Raw genomic sequence first — 16,794 nt, forward strand, 5'->3', positions numbered from 1 at the left:
AGAAGAGAAGGCTCCTGAAGGGGAGACCTGAGAGCAGCTCCAGTGCCTGAAGGGACTGCAGGGAACCTGGAGAGGGGCTTGGGACAAGGGCCTGTAGGGACAGGCCAAGGGGAATGGCTTGAACCTGCCCGAGGGGAGACTGAGCTGAGCTCTTAGGCAGCAGCTTTTACTTCCATTCCTATGAACAGTGCGAGCCCACCATGATGTAAGACCTGAATTAGTTCCTATAACACACCATAGAACATGTGGCCAGGACATCCGTTTGCAGAGGAAACACACACAATGGTACAAAGTCCTACAGCAAGAAGATCTTTATCCTGTCCAAATGACCACAGCCTTCTAGATCCAAGCAATCCCTGAATAGGATCCTCTGGAAAGCAAAATCATAGTGATGTGGGACAGGGAAAATGAAATATTACTCTTCTCCCAGCAAAATCACCTTTGCCTACAGCAAACATAGCGTGCTGGTCAGGCTTAACAAAGCCAGGGCTGGATTTGCACAGTGCTGCACTAAGCGATAGTTTGTCATTAGAAGTGAATGAAATCCAGGTGCTAAGCTGGTGTGATTGACAAAGCCCATGGAATTAAATCATCCTCCAGGTTTACCTTCAAAATAAGTACTGTATGAAGGGAAAGCCAGCTCCTCTGTTAGATTAGGGGGAAAAATAGTTGTTGATCCTTCTATCTTAAAACGATGTTGCTCCTCTGTGCCTCATTTTAATAGTAAAGCCAATGCCATCCAACAGAAGGTGACACCATGTAGATTGTCACTGCTGAAGTGACTTACTGACCATATGAACCAGTCACTGGGCTCATGGTCAATCTCCAGCCCCAGCTTTACAGCTACAGAGGGTGGACGGTCATTGCTCAACCTTCTTCATAGCCAGGAGCCCTTCTCAAGCAAAGCTGAGCATGAAGGATGTGCAGGCAACTGCCCATGGATGCGATGCCTCCTGCCCACAGCCCCCTTCCCAGGAGAGCTGGCAAGGGACTGGGGAATCAACCTGGCCCACGGACGGACTGGTTTGTATTGGAAGGGACCTTAAAGCTCCTCCAGCTCCAACCCCTGCCACAGGCAGGGACCCCTTCCACTGGAGCAGCTTGCTCCAAGCCCCTGTGTCCAACCTGGCCTTGAGCACTGCCAGGGATGGGGCAGCCACAGCTTCTCTGGGCACCCTGTGCCAGCGCCTCAGCACCCTCACAGGGAAGAGCTTCTGCCTAAGAGCTCAGCTCAGTCTCCCCTCGGGCAGGTTCAAGCCATTCCCCTTAGCCTGTCCCTACAGGCCCTTGTAAAATGAGGTCCCTGATCTCATCTGCATGATGCTAGGGGAACACAGCTTAGAGAACTAAGCTGCATGTTTTCAGCATCTGATTTATTTATTTATATTTAAAGGAATGTAATCATTAATATTGGTATTAAAGTATCGATAATCTACCTTTTTCTGGATTCTCATTTAGAGGACTACTTCGTCCCAATTCCCTCTTGTAAAGGGCAAGCTGTGACATTACTATTTCACCCTTCAGTAAAGCACAAATGAGACGTAACCGATGGCTAAGAGGAGCAGCACTGGAGCTGTCGTGTTTTTCTAGCCGTGGTTCACGTGTGTTTCTAAGGGCACATGTCTAAAACTCCACCGTGATCACTTCAGGCACCGCTGGCTCCTGGTGCATTACAGAGCATAACGCAGCCCCCTCAGATGGAAAGAAAAGTTAATATTAGATTTTGGCAAGCTTCTAGTGCAGCAGCACTTAACCTGGGTGAACTCCCCGTGCAGGCGACCTCCTGAACCCAGGAAGGTGCCAGCCTGTGTAAGATGAAAGGCTCCTTTTGAATTATTCACATGATCCATCATATGAAATGGGAAAATAAGGATATAGGTCCCCAAACCCAACAGCAGTGATTTATGCTGAGTGGGCATGGCACATTTCACTTGGAACCGAGCCTCTAAGGGTGTTAATGAAGTGGTTCTCAGAGTAGAGCGTGAACTGACATGCACCAGCCAACATGGATGAGGGATGCAGTGTGCCCATCCTGTGCCCACGGGACCAAGAAGCACATGCCTAGGGATGGGCAGGGAACAGTGATGATCACCCCACATCTTTCATCTCCCATAACGCTTCTCCCTGCTCCATAACATGGTCCCACGTGCAACACTTCTATGACTTATTACGAAAACTAACTCCAGCATAAAATTCCAATCTCTTCACTTAACAGGATGTAACTCTGAGAGAATACACTCAATTATGCACTTTCAAACCTTCGGAAATTCCACTTTCTCTCTGCTGCATCAGAGTAATTATTTCTGCATGAACTAATCCTTTGTGTTTCAGGGTAAAATCTTTAAATACTTATTTCTACGAGGATTTCAGTTATAAATTAGGTTTGGAGTTTTGAAACCAGTAAAGTAGAAACTAGAAACGCGATTCTCTTGCACAAGGTTCTCTTCCAAGGCCAGGTTGGATGGGGCTTGGAGCAAGCTGCCCCAGTGGAAGGTGTCCCTGTCCATGGCAGTGGTTGGAACTGGATGAGCTTTAAGGTCCCTTCCAACACAAACCAGGCTGTGAACCTTTATGCTGGTATCTGAGCTGAGATTTAAGATAACTGGTTCTAGAAATCACAGTGGGGAGCCATTGTGAGGCCTGGTGGGAGGGGTTTTGTTTTCTGGATCCACAGGGCTCTGGTTGGACTTTTCTCTGCTGCTTCATCCCTTCTCCAAAACGAGCCTTTCCTTCGGCTGCAGAAACATCATCATCCCGTTTCGCATGCAGTAGACTGAACTACATTTGTAATAAAAATCAATGTAATTCTACTTAGCTCCTCCAGGGAAGTATCTATGGCATGCTCCAAATTGGGGAATTTAATTAATTTTCCTTATTTATATTCTGGCCACTGAAAAAAGATTCATTTTTACCTCGTTAAATTTATTTACACTTCTATAGCGGGGGCTGACGGAGAAACACATGAAGTCAACCAGAAAACATCCACTGACTCCTAATTGTGACTGGCTAAAAATACCATGAAAATCACCATAAACTTGTTTCCTACCATTTAAGATGTTGAACAGGCAGAGCTGCTTCACTGGCTCAGTAATAAGAATAATTAATACCAATAATAACACAAGCCCTGTGTCCTCCCTGCGGACATGCCACATGCACATCCCTAAGGCTGAAGGACTAAAGCCACCAGCCAAAGGGCCATCAGGTCCTCGTCAACGAACCACCCTGAGCTCCCACCTTTGGAGCCCTCCCCATCGCCTCCAAGCTGCTCATGGGCATCAGCACAGAACTGCCACGGTTCCCTGACGTTTCTATTTACGTTGAGGTTTCCTCAGGATCAGTTCCCAAACAGGTATTTTATGGTATTTTTAATTTCCCAGATTAAATAGAATTGCAGTCTTAAACTATCTGAAGGGCACTTTTGTGGCACAGGGCTTACTCAGTTCACAATTACATCAGACAAACTGTTTAGGGTAAAATTAACACACCATTAGCCTTTGAGAACCAGTTTCATTTTGGGGAATGCTGTGAAAGTATTGCCTTGTCTAACACATCACACTGAGAACTTTCTATCAGAAGAAACAAGATTCTACAGATGCAAATTCTACAAGATCAGAACACTTTAAGACCACAGAATTTCTTCCTCCATCAGATGCTGCTTTTGCACTAAGTTTACACTACATACAGATGGGATTCAGTATAGCAAATTCAGATCAAACATTGAGAACATGCTGGTTGAAACAAGATGTTGCCTGAAAGAAAGCTGGAGCCTACAAGAAAGCTGGAGAGGGGCTTTGGACAAGGGCCGGTAGGGACAGGCCAAGGGGAATGGCTTGAACCTGTCCGAGGGTAGACTGAGATGAGCTCTTAGGTCCCTTCAAAGATGAGCTTTGAGGTCCTTTCCAACACAAGCCAGGCTGGGATTCTGTAATTCTATGAAACCCACACTGCAGCTTCATTTTACAACATCAAAATAAGCCCATTCCCCCCCACCCCCCATCTCAAAAATGAAACTGGCCAAACATATTATGAAATATATTTATAATACTAAAAAAATCCCACATTTCCCTTCTCACTGATAATATACTTCAAGTTTTCTCTAGTGCAGGAGACACGGGCACAAGGAAACTCCTCTCCGGTCGCTTCTTTCCACCTTTTACATGGATCTCAGCAAAACTTGTTCTTTTGTCCTGCTCTCAACATCACCACAGCATTTCTGGTGGTACCAATACGCAGCTCAGGAGGGATGGCTTTGCCTCCTCATACCTGAATTATTATGCACTGCAGCAACATTACACCGTAACCGTATTAAGCCTTGGCAACGCATGCAAAGCTCCTAATGGTTTAATTGCACAGATAAATTTAAGCAAACAACAACAGCCACCACCAAAACGTGTTCCTTCAGCGCTGATTTAAAACTCACAATCACAAACAGTAATTCCCCTCCGTTCATCTTCTCCTAGAGGGGGGCAATAACAACTCTCTTCTTGAAACTATTATCCTTGCAAGACCTATTTCTTTCTTTCAGTCAATTGCTTTTTCCTTCTAAGACTTCTGCTCCACTTACAATATGTCAAGTTTAGCCAAGACTCTGCTTTAAGCGGCAGAAATCTCAACTAAATCTGAGTTTGCAATAGAAAAAACACGAAGCAGCAGACTCCCTCATTGGAAGGTCTTCCGGGGGAAGGAATGGTTCTCTTGTAACTAACAAGAAGTTGAACTGATTTGAAATGAAATGTTTGACCTCCCTGACATACGAAACGGCCCCAGCCTTGGGATGATGCTTCACTGGTGGGCAGGCTGGCACCTCAGGAGCTGTATGGGAATGAAGACCTTTCAAGGCCAGGTTGGAGAGGGCTTGGAGCAAGCTGCTCTAGTGGAAGGTGTCCCTGCCCACTGCAGGGGGTTGGAACTGGATGAGCTTTAAGGTTCCTTCCAACCCAAACCAGTCTATTATATGATTCTATGGATCCCCAGTAGTCCTGTGTGCCACTGGTGGGAGGAATTCACCCCTTAAAGCAGACATCAAGATCTAAAAGACCGCACCAGTCCTGCCCCATCCTAACCCCTTTCTTTTAAGCATGAGATTGAGACAGCGAGGGCACTCACATCCCACCAAGGCAGGATCTCAAAACTCCTGAGACAGAGATTATGATGCTGGCCAAACAATCACCAAGCATGAAAGAAGTGATACAACAGTGTGCTTTTAGCTTGCTCCCCACGTGCTGCAGCAAGGGGGGCTGGCCACCCATCCTGCTGGGGAAAGAGCGAAACATCACCAATGCAGACAAAGTTCCCCAAAGCGCCTTTGCTTTCTGCAGGGAATATTGCTAACTGCCCTATTAATGTTAATCTTCCAAGTGTAGCAGCAATAACTGCCTGGTCTGCGCCACTTACTTGTCTCTTGAACAGGGAAAAACCACTCTGCAGGTGTTTTAACAGTGTAAATGCTATTACTGACACGTGAAATCTGATTTAAACACTCTACAGCAGTGCAAGGGCATTTTTTGAAGAAGAAAAAACCCTACTACTTGTTTTAACAAGCAGTTAAACGTGGAGTAAATTAAGTCTGACTTTAGTGACATTCACCAAGCAAAGAGCTGGGCCTTTGGAAGGATTTGGGTGGTTTGTCTTTTCTAACTACTATGTGAAATATTCAGTTAAGTTTTTGCTGTCATCAACATCTTGATGTTACATTCAAGACACTGAACCACTACTTGTGGTTCACACCAGAGAAAATAGCTCTTTACCTAAGAGCATGGCATACATGAAGGACTAGTTTGTAACTGATACCAGCTTGGTTGTAGGATTCTTGCATGAGATAAAATGAAGCACCCCAGCAGTACATTCCCTCTGCAAATGTATTTTTATACCACCAGAAAATTTTCCCTTTTACTATATGTCACATCCATGAAATTCCAGGAAAAGGAGGATTGGAGATGTCTTTCCCTACAGATACATAAGACATCATCTTAATGCTTGGAAACCACCATCTATTTGTACAGACTAAGTGCATCATGACCAATAAAGCCAGTTTAGCCCATCCATAATTTTCATCAACAAATGGTCCATGACTGACTTTATTTTTCACCAGGGATGGTGTAAAATATGTGCAATATCAAGAAGTTCTGCCCAAGATCACTGTGCCTCTCCTCCTCATGCAATGCGTTTGCATCGGTAACCCAAAGAAATGGCTGAATTGCAACACAAATAATAAGAACCATCTTAGGAACAATCATCCCATCTCTTAGAGTCTTGATTGGGCAGCCGAGCACTTGCAGCTTCCAGCAGAGATTTACTGCACAATGGAAGGGAAAAGCATTGATGCTCATTTGAATGTGATCCCTGGCATCATTTCAGCTCAGAAGCCCAGCGTACGTGCGTGCCTTCCCCTGCACGTGGCAACACAGATATGCAACAGAAAAGCAATTTCACGCTGGGTATTAGCTCGAGCAGGAAGTTATCACTTTAATAACTATAAACATTCATTTGCCTGCTTCGTTACACAGCATTAAAGCTGGGCAGATCATTTACAACAAGCTTGTTAGAACTATTCTGTATTCATAGTCTAGCCTGAGAGACACGTAGGACACCCAGAAAAAGCTTCCTGAGTAGATAAACACCCCACTTCTGGTTGGAATTGCCCATTTGATCTTCATAGAATCCCAGATTGGTTTGTGTTGGAAGGGAAATTAAAGCTCCTCCAGTTCCAACCCCTGCCACAGGCAGGGACACCTTCCACTGGAGCAGCAGCTTGGAAATCTTCAGTGGTTTGGAATAGTATAGGTAAATTTGCAACGCCTATGGAAAAGTGTTGGCAGCCAAGTTGATGTGCAGCACTCACTCTCCTCAGCCTAAAGTCATTGCTGCTTAAGTATAGAATCCCAGCCTGGCTTGTGCTGAAGTGACCTTAAAGCTCACCCAGCCCCAACCCCTGCCACGGGCAGGGACCCCTTCCACTGGAGCAGCTTCCTCCAAGCCCCTGTGTCCAACCTGGCCTTGAGCACTGCCAGGGATGGGGCAGCCACAGCTTCTCTGGGCACCCTGTGCCAGCGCCTCAGCACCCTCACAGGGAAGAGCTTCTGCCTTAGATCTAACTGAAACCACCCCTGTTTAAGTTTGAACCCATCACCCCTTGTCCTATCGCTACAGTCCCTGATGAAGAGTCCCCTCCAGCATCCCTGTAGGCCCCCTTCAGATACTGGAAGGCTGCTATGAGGATTTCACAATTTCCCCAAATTGTTATTTCTTGCTCACCTAACTTCTAGGAATTCTGCTGTACTTAATGGCTAGAGTATCTTAAATAACAGATGCACAAGGAAAATTGCCACATGATGAATCCTCTCGATGATGGGAATAAGTACCTGCAGAAACGAGCCCTTCAGAGCCAGAAGAAGCCATCTGAACGCTCACAGTTGCACAAGCTTTCCAAGTATTTACTCACTGGATTACATTTTTTAATGAGTATTATTAAGAAAGAGAAAACATTCACAGTTTCTGCAGAGTTTGGACAAATTTCCTCGTCCGCAAGGCCTGTTGGGAGGAGATGAGTGGAACAAGCCTCCGGGTAACTGAAAGACACCAGAGATGTCTGAGCTTACTCCTTAATTCCTTAAATTCCCACTCCCTGGAAACAAAACCTATTCCTTACAGACGAATTTCATCCCATCTCACTTGCTCCATCTCACCTTTGGCAGCAGTAAGAACCTGGGGAGGAGGAAGACGTGAGGCTGAACCAGCCATCCCTTCTGCTTGCAGTGGGGAGAAGCTGCTTCTTCCAGAACCACCCCAAAAATAATTGAGTGGTTGTTGTCACAAAAACGTGTTTTCTATCAGCAGAAAGTGCTAATGAAGCAAGCTGACAGCCACATGAAAGAGCATGTAGGAAAACGTTGGCATTAAGAGTTGGTTTTAACATAGAATGTTGCTTGGCCGTTAAGGTACTGATAGGGAAAATACTTAGTCACTTCCCAGCTGTTGTGTGGCAGCCTAAAACATTAAATGTAAACCATTAAATAATTGTGAAAGCAGGGGAACAGGTGGCAAATGGTTTATATGGCAGATGGTGCCTTTTTTAATACTTCTACTCGCTGCTAATTTACGGAATCCGTAACCACGGGCTCAAATCTTACCTTTCTCACTCCGATAATCAAGAACTTGCATGTGAAAGTAAGAAATAAGTACCCCAATTCTTAATACAGTGCCATAAAAGTGGGATTAGAGATTACCACGTATCCCATCCCTGAATCACTCCATGTAAGTGACATTCCCAAAGTTTACTGCATTTGGGTGGGTTTTTAACAGCAGTCCTCTTCAAAGACTCGGCTTCATAGTGCTGGAAAATTAAGTTTGCTCTCTACCAGCAGAGCACATAAGCATGAAGCTGCAGCACAGTGGGTAGCTGCATCTCCACAAGCTCCTATTTAGCCTTTATGTTAAATCTGGCACAAAACCTAAGATAACAGCAAGGCTGGCATTAAATATTTAAGGGAAGATTTTGCCTGGTACACGTATGAGCAGAACCACCAGTAGATGAAAAAAAGATGAAAGGGTAAAAAAAGGAACAAACAACCAAAACCAGAGCTCTGATAGTGTTGCTGGAACTGTCTCCGTTTTAACTCATTGATGCTCAGAGAAACAGAATCAGAGAATGGTTTGCATTGAAAAGGACCTTAAATCTCCTCCAGCTCCAAGCCCTGCCACGGGCAGGGACCCTTTCCACTGGAGCAGCTTGCTCCAAGCCCCTGTGTCCAACCTGGCCTTGAGCACTGCCAGGGATGGGGCAGCCACAGCTTCTCTGGGCACCCTGTGCCAGCGCCTCAGCACCCTCATAGTGAATGTGCCTTTTCATCTGATACGAAAACCAGATATATTCTATCTGGAATCATTACCCAATAAAAACAATAATAAAACAGAGCTTCAATACACACACTCCCCGTGCACATTCATCAAAGTCAGGAATTTTTCAGTGCAGCTCAGGCTGGGGAAAGAGCCACACAACCCTGCTCCCTCCTTCCCTGCTTACCGTATCGCTGGGACTCCTCCCTTCCACAAAGGGACTTCAGCAGCAACTTAACCCTCACATGAACTGCGCATCACATTGACAGAGCTGCCAGGCGGGCAATGGCAGAACCCATCTCTTATAGATGAGAAATTGCTGTTGTCAATTGTATGAGCAGTAAACAAACCCAAAAGCAAAACAAGGAGCACGCTGGTATTCAAGGTCAACCCCCACAGCACCAAGACAAGGTTTTGTAATACCTATTTATTCTAGTGATCACATCACATTAAATTCAATTGAGTTTCAGATTTTAAACACAGAATTATAGAATCCCAGGTTGGAAGGGACCTCAAGGACCATATGGTCCAACCTTTCTCACCAAAGCATGACCTAGACTAGATGTCCCAGCACCTTGTCTAGACTGTGATGCTGTTGGTGATGCCCTTGTGATGCTTCCCAGCATCCTATTGGCTTTTTTTGCCACAGATGGACACTGGTCACTCCTTTGAGCTTGTGCTCACCAGGACCCCCCGGTTCCTTTCCCCAGAGCTGATCGCACCCAGGCAGATCCCAGCCCATGCTGCATGCCAGGATTTGACTTACCCAGGAAAACATCAAGTCCAGAGGCACTACAAACAGAAAGTTCATGTCCTGCCCCAAGAGGGACTGAGGCTGCAGCAGACTCTCAGGTCAAAGGAAGCCTCTTACAGCAGAAAACCAGAAACACCTCCAGGCCACTGATCCCAGGACCCTCTGGTCCAGGCATCGCTGCCATGCTGTGGGCTGGCATTTAGCTTTGGTACAGAGACACTGAGTCCTAGTTATAAACCCATATATCAATACCTCAGCATGAACTTCCAAAGGTGACATAAATGTGTGTCCCTCTGCCTTTCCTTTTTGACTGCTCACTGGTGGTCAGAGCCTTGCTTGTGTTTTTGTTCTGCATTACATTGTTGTAACATGCAGCCATAGACTCCCAGAAGATCAGAGACCACCGCATGTAGAGACAAACAGGTTCCTCAGCCTTAGATACAGAGGATTTTATGTTTCTTCTTTTCCATACATTTATTTCATAACTAAAAGTTTCTAAGATCAGCACGGTGCCAAACTAATAGGCAACAACAAAAACACCTACACAAGCTTCTCCCATATCACAGCCAAGGGCCATGTGCTCTCAAACAGCACATCCCATCCTCATCTGCTTATCCCCAGGGCCAAAGACCCAGCAGGGATCCTTCACAGCATCCCACAGAGGGACAGGCTACAAACAGGCTTTAATTCCCCATATATCCTGTACTCTGCTATAGCTCTACTTCTGATTTGCTATTAGAAAATGTATCATAGAGTTATAGAATCCCAGCCTGGTTTGTGTTGGAAGGGACCTCAAAGCTCCTCCAGCCCCAACCCCTGCCACGGGCAGGGACCCCTTCCACTAGAGCAGCTTGCTCCAAGCCCCTGTGTCCAACCTGGCCTTGAGCACTGCCAGGGATGGGGCAGCCACAGCTTCTCTGGGCACCCTGTGCCAGTGCCTCAGCACCCTCACAGGGAAGAGCTTCTGCCTAAGAGCTCAGCTAATGTTAAATAAATGCTATTAAAACGACTTGTAAGCATAACCAGCACGTTCTGCACACTCTCAGCTCTCCTTAATTCACCGGACCTGGCAATGTGCCTCAAGGAAGCTCCAAGAAATACCCTCTGTGAGGCCAGGAAGACACTGGAGCCCGGACCCTCACCTACTGCCCCACCTGCCCAGCCACCCGCCTGGTTTCACTCACCTGATATTACTGACTGACTCACCAAGCCCTCTAATGAGGCTGGCGGGAGGTAACGCAGCCATAAGGCTGCAAAACTAATCATATTAAAAGGCCTCCTTAAAACAAATATTCAATTATAAGATTATCGATTGAACAAATGGCTGTGATTAAAAACACAGAACTACACAAGGCACTATTATAATACCAATTGCCAGCATAGTAATTTAACAAGGTATAAGTAAGTGTGCAACATTCAGCCTCACGGGCACCAATATACATGTAGATTTAAGTGGGAAATAATTTAATCTTTGGTTTCCTAAATTCATTCCTGTTAAGTGGGCACTGCCTTGCATAAACTATAGTCAAGGAGGACATGGGAAGTTCATCAATTATCACGTTACTTTATAAATCACAGATGAGTCAAACAAAAGCAGCTGCCCCCAGGGTGCACGCATTATGCGCCTCTCCAAGTTGCATTCCTCTTTGAGGACAATAAATCACTGTTCATAAATGCCCACGCACAACGTTTTTAACAGAGAGGCTGACAGAGTAACAAAGCACTTGGGGCTACCTGTGCATTACATTATGCTTCCTCGGTGCTCTCACAGAATCACAGAACCCCAGCCTGGTTTGGGTTGGAAGGGACCTTAAAGCTCCTCCAGCTCCAACCCTGCCACGGGCAGGGACCCCTTCACTGGAGCAGCTTGCTCCAAGCCCCTGTGTCCAACCTGGCCTTGAGCACTGCCAGGGATGGGGCAGCCACAGCTTCTCTGGGCACCCTGTGCCAGCGCCTCAGCACCCTCACAGGGAAGAGCTTCTGCCTAAGAGCTCAGCTCAGTCTCCCCTCGGGCAGGTTCAAGCCATTCCCCTTGGCCTGTCCCTACAGGCCCTTGTCCCAAGCCCCTCTCCAGGTTCCCTGCAGCCCCTTCAGGCACTGGAGCTGCTCTCAGGTCTCCCCTTCAGGAGCCTTCTCTTCTCCAGGCTGCCCCAGCCCAGCTCTCTCAGCCTGGCTCCAGAGCAGAGCTGCTCCAGCCCTCACAGCAGCTCCATGGCCTCCTCTGGACTCACTCAAGCAGGTCCATTAACTTTCCCAGCCATTAACTTATATGGTGATGGAGGCATTTAGCTCTGACAGCAAACAGCTGCCTTTGGCCAATTGACCAGTTCTTCCTGTACATTAAACCCAGCTTCAGCCCCTTCTCCATTAGTGTTCCAGCAAGGGACGCAGGAGTCACCCCAGTGCACACCGAGTTTAACATGCTGGTGTTAAAGCTTCTGCACATGCCTTTTCCCCTGTTTCACTCGTGCCTATCAAAAGCCCATCTCCCTCATCAGCGCTTACAGAAACCCTCACCCCTGTTTCCCCAGGTAGTTGTGGCTGCCCCTCCCTGCATGCAGCCAGGGGATGCATGGTCCCTGCCCCGAGAACACCCGAATGCTCCTTCCCACCCAGCGCAGCCTCAGACGCTGTTGATCAGCCCGGTGCTGACAAAGATAACCAAAACCCAGCACCTCCGGGTCCTCTTCTCCACCAGCACAATAAAAAGGAGTGAAACACATAAAAGTGTTTTATTGTACTCCTTTGCAAGGCACCAGCCGCCCTCCAGAGACAGTGATTAATAGAGAAAAACGGTTAGCTGAATCCCAGGTTTATTGTACATGGACCGGGCGCTCTGGAGCTTTCTGTTCTAGAAAGCTACTATATATTCTCTAGGAGAGAGCACCCAGAAGTGTGTGGCTTACTGTGAATGATTGATAATAGGATGATTGCTCAGGCACTCAAAGCATGCTATTTGATAGCCTATCATACACCCATTCGAAAGGAAAGCAACAATTATCATGGCCTGACATGTTTATCACTGCAGAGCTGAGCCAGTTATCCAAGTAGTGGAGCTTCCTGGCATTAGATTATTTGATCCCATCTAACACTCCCCACGCAGGGCTCTCCTCCAGCTGTAATTCACGTGTCCTGTGACAGCTCCTCTCCAGATCGCCCAAGCATCTCCATTCAGGGGAGAACACATCTGGCACAGAATCCTGCACCTCAGCACATGTAAAGAATGATTTATTTCCCCTTTGGGCTCTCATCCAAGATCGTAGAATCCCAGTGGTTTGGGTTGGAAGGGACCTTAAAACTCATCAGCTCCAACCTCCTGCCATGGCGAGGGGGTGGGGGGTGGCCAGTTTCTCCCAACCCACCTCATCCCCTTTGAATTTCCACATGTGAATTCCAGCAGCAACAAACAAGACGAGCCTCCATCTCCAGGAGAGACCCTGCAGCTCCACAGAGCATCCTTGTCCTCCAAGTGACACCTGTATCTGTGCAGGCGTGAGGACAGGGATCCTTCCCCGCTCTGCCCCATGATCCATCCTGCACCTGCCCCATCCAAATTCATACAAGGGTTAACCTACAAGTCAGTCTTATATCCTTCTCCTGCCCCGTCCCTGCCTCCTGCCCACCCCAGCGGCTGGTCCTCTGCTCCTCACAGGGCTTTGGGAGCCTGATGAAGATGCTCACTTACAAACAGGCAGCGTGGTTTCTATGGGTTAAATATCACTCATGGGAAGCAGCACCAAATCCCTGCCTGACAGCAGCGGTTACTCTGCTTTCTGCTCTTACCCTCAGACACAGTCTGAAAGACTTGTACCTTTATTGCTACAGGTCTGTTGCTCTCCAGACTCCCTAAACACACAGACACCGCGGGATGCCCTCAGCAGGCATTTATCTGGGTGATCCCAATGACTGCTCAACAGGAACAGTAATTACTGAGCTACATTTCTCATGAATAGATTTCATCTGAACACCAGCCCCATAACTGCACGCTGCCTGCGGAATCCAATCTCGCTGTATCTTGCTGCGTTACACTTCAAGTACCAAAAAGATGGAAAATGCATCCCAATTTAAATGTTTAACTTAATTGGAACAGAACATTTCTATATTTAGCCACCATCGGCGTTCCAAGTAGGTTCCAAAATTACCCTGCAGGCTTTCAAGCAGCCAGACCTCCCTGTGAGTCAGGGGGGCCAGAGTGCCACATGCAGAAAGCTGCTACGCAAAGTCGGGCCAAGAAAAGAGCATTTTAGCCCATAAGCAACCCCATGGAAAACATCGCAAAACACACAAAACCAGGGCTACACTGTCCCAATGTATTTGATAACTGCAAACACCCAAACAAACCTCCTTCACTCTTAATCAAATACTATTTCATGTTGAGCAGACACCTTTCCACTGCCAGCATTGCAACCCAAGGATCTGCTGCAAAGCTTTGGGGTCACCAAGACCATGTTTTCTTATAGAAGTCACTGACATAGCAGAGGATGCAGGATCTGCTGCCTGTAAACGTCACAATGACATCAAAACTCCATGAAGGGCGGTGTTTAAGTCACTTTTAGCATGCAGCTCCAGAGAACACCTCTAAACCACGCCAGACAAAACAGCTTTAATTCCAGACTGCAGCGACACCACCAATATCCCCTGAACAGCCACCAAAACACACTCGGAAACCTCTCTGTTGCAAAGGAAACATAAAAGCAGCTCCTCAGTGCCATCAGGACTGACCTTACCTGGAAAAGGCGAAGCCAAAACCGGGATTTTAATAGGGGAGAAGGTGAGGACGTGGCAGGGTTGGATGCTCGGCACCGGCGGTCCCTGGTGGGGCTCGGGCTCCACTGACACCATCGCTGTGGTGGCCAAGGCCAGGGTCTGATTGCCACCGACAGCTTTAAGGCTATTCTGGCAAGCACCTGCGGAAGGGTGAGACACAACAGGCTTCATTTTTAACTGGAAAACAGAGAATTTATAGACAATGCTTTCAGCAGTCTGAATCTCAGCACAAGATAGAACAGAACTCTATGACATCCCCACCCAGCCCCCGCAGTTTGCATGTGTCCCTTGAAGAGACGCTACATTTTTAATGTATTATAGATCTTCTAGAGACTCTCAAAGCCCCTTTCCTAATAGAAACATAGAATCACAGAATGTTCAGGTTGGAAAGGACCTTAAAGCTCCTCCAGCCCCAACCCCTGCCATGGGCAGGGACCCCTTCCACTGGAGCAGCTTGCTCCAAGCCCCTGTGTCCAACCTGGCCTTGAGCACTGCCAGGGATGGGGCAGCCACAGCTTCTCTGGGCACCCTGTGCCAGCGCCTCAGCACCCTCACAGGGAAGAGCTTCTTCCTTATATCTAGCCTAAATCTCCCCTGTTTCAGTTTTAACCCATTACCCCTTGTCCTATCACTACAGTCCCTGATGAAGAGTCCCTCCCCAGCATCCTTGAGGCCCCCTTCAGACACTGGCAGCTGCTCACACAGCCTAATCGTTATTCTCAAAGTCCTAGCCTACAGTTGGTGCATTTTTAGATATTAAAACCCAATATACGTGCATATATCATTATAACCCAGAGGGACAAGGCAGCAGTGAGTCACATAGAGCCTGTGCAAAGTTATTAGGTTTAAATGGGAAAAAAAAACCCTTCAATAAAAAAGTCAAATATTTGAACACATTGGTTGGCATTTCCTGCAGCTCCCACAGTTTCAGAACGATCCATCAGCAACCCGCTCTAGTGGAAGGTGTGCCTGCCCATGGCAGGGGGGTGGAACCGGAGAGGCTTTAAGGTCCCTTCTAACACAAACCGGTCTATGCCCATCTTAGTCTGAATTCTGCTAAATATAAGTTTGCAAATATAGGATATTAAATAATATAATAATATAATATAATATAATATAATATAATATAATATAATATAATATAATATAATATAATATAAATATAATATAATGTAAAATAATATAATATAATATAATATAATGTAATATAAAATAATATAATAAAATATAAGATTGCAACTCTGAATGTTTCTTTTACCTACTGTATTAACCATCCTCTAACACTGGGGTTATCTGCCCCACTGCTCTCCTGTGTTCTGCACACAAATACCCGAGTTTCACCAGTTTTACATACTAATCTCCTTCATTCTGCAAACACACCATGCAGGAAACTCCCAGTGGTTCCACACGGGAACTCAAAACCTAAATCAAGGCTTAAATGTACTTTAGAGCAGGGAATATTCACCTGTAAATCTAACAGACGTGCAGGGCAGGCCTTCAGAGCTCAATCTCAGCTGAGTATGTTAAATAAACAAGAAAATGAATAGTCAAAATCTGAAGGAGAAAAGCTAATTTGACAAACACCAGCTGTTACTCGCTCTGCACTGAGCCGGGTAAGGAAAAATTAAGCAATCATTAGCTTATTATGTCATTCAGCAAACGTCTCTGGTTCATGAGGAAATCCTTCAGGCACCCAGAGCCAACTGGAGCTCTGCAGAAGAAAAATCTCTGTTTGCTCACGCTCCTCACTTGAGGCCTTCCATGAGTTTGTAGCATTTCTATGTGCACCTCAGTGAGAGAAACAGGGAACGGGACCACGATCAGTGCTTGGGAAGTGCGACCATAGGGCGGGTGATGCAGCCCCCCAGCACCGATGCTCCAGGCAATGTAACTGCAGCCGCGCAAGCTCGGTTAAGATCCTGTTCCCCTACACAGAGATGTAACCCAGACGCCTCATCCAGGGTGCCTCATTCAGATGCTAAGCACTGGTTTGGTCCCAGTTAGTGCCAGGCAAAGAGGGGTCAGTGGCTTTTGGAAACGACCCTGCCTTGGTTGCAGCTAATTGGGGCTCCTGAGGCTATTACATTAACTTTTGGCATAAAGAATATCAAACAATTATTTGCCAACAAAATCAGCTCTGCAACAGCAAAACAGAAGTCAAGTGTTTTCAGTAAGCACCATAATAAAAAACCTTCTATTATTCCTACTGTATTTATCAATGCCAAGAACAATTCACTTCAAACATCTGCACAGGCACAAATTAACAGGCACGCAGGCAAAAACACCCTAAAATATTCAAGTTTTCTTCATTCAGCCATGGATAGAACCAGATTATTCTGCCAGAGTCATAATGGAAATGAAAATGAATACTCCATGTGCCTTAGCCCAGAGAAGCTGTGGCTGCCCCATCCCTGGCAGTGCTCAAGGCCAGGTTGGAC

General features: G+C 46.5%; 1 protein-coding gene across 1 annotated transcript in view; it reads right to left on the reverse strand.

Annotated features, from left to right (window-relative positions):
• The window catches only part of TCERG1L (transcription elongation regulator 1 like), an 80,562-nt gene that overhangs the window by 52,221 nt on the left and 11,547 nt on the right, over window positions 1-16,794 (reverse strand). Inside the window, exon 4 of the mRNA XM_065672983.1 lies at window positions 14,317-14,496. Within this exon, the coding sequence (XP_065529055.1) occupies window positions 14,317-14,496 (180 nt within the window). The remainder of the gene's footprint in view (window positions 1-14,316; window positions 14,497-16,794) is intronic.

This window comes from Lathamus discolor, chromosome 3 (assembly GCF_037157495.1).
Source record: "Lathamus discolor isolate bLatDis1 chromosome 3, bLatDis1.hap1, whole genome shotgun sequence".
NCBI classification, from domain to species: Eukaryota; Metazoa; Chordata; class Aves; order Psittaciformes; family Psittacidae; genus Lathamus; species Lathamus discolor.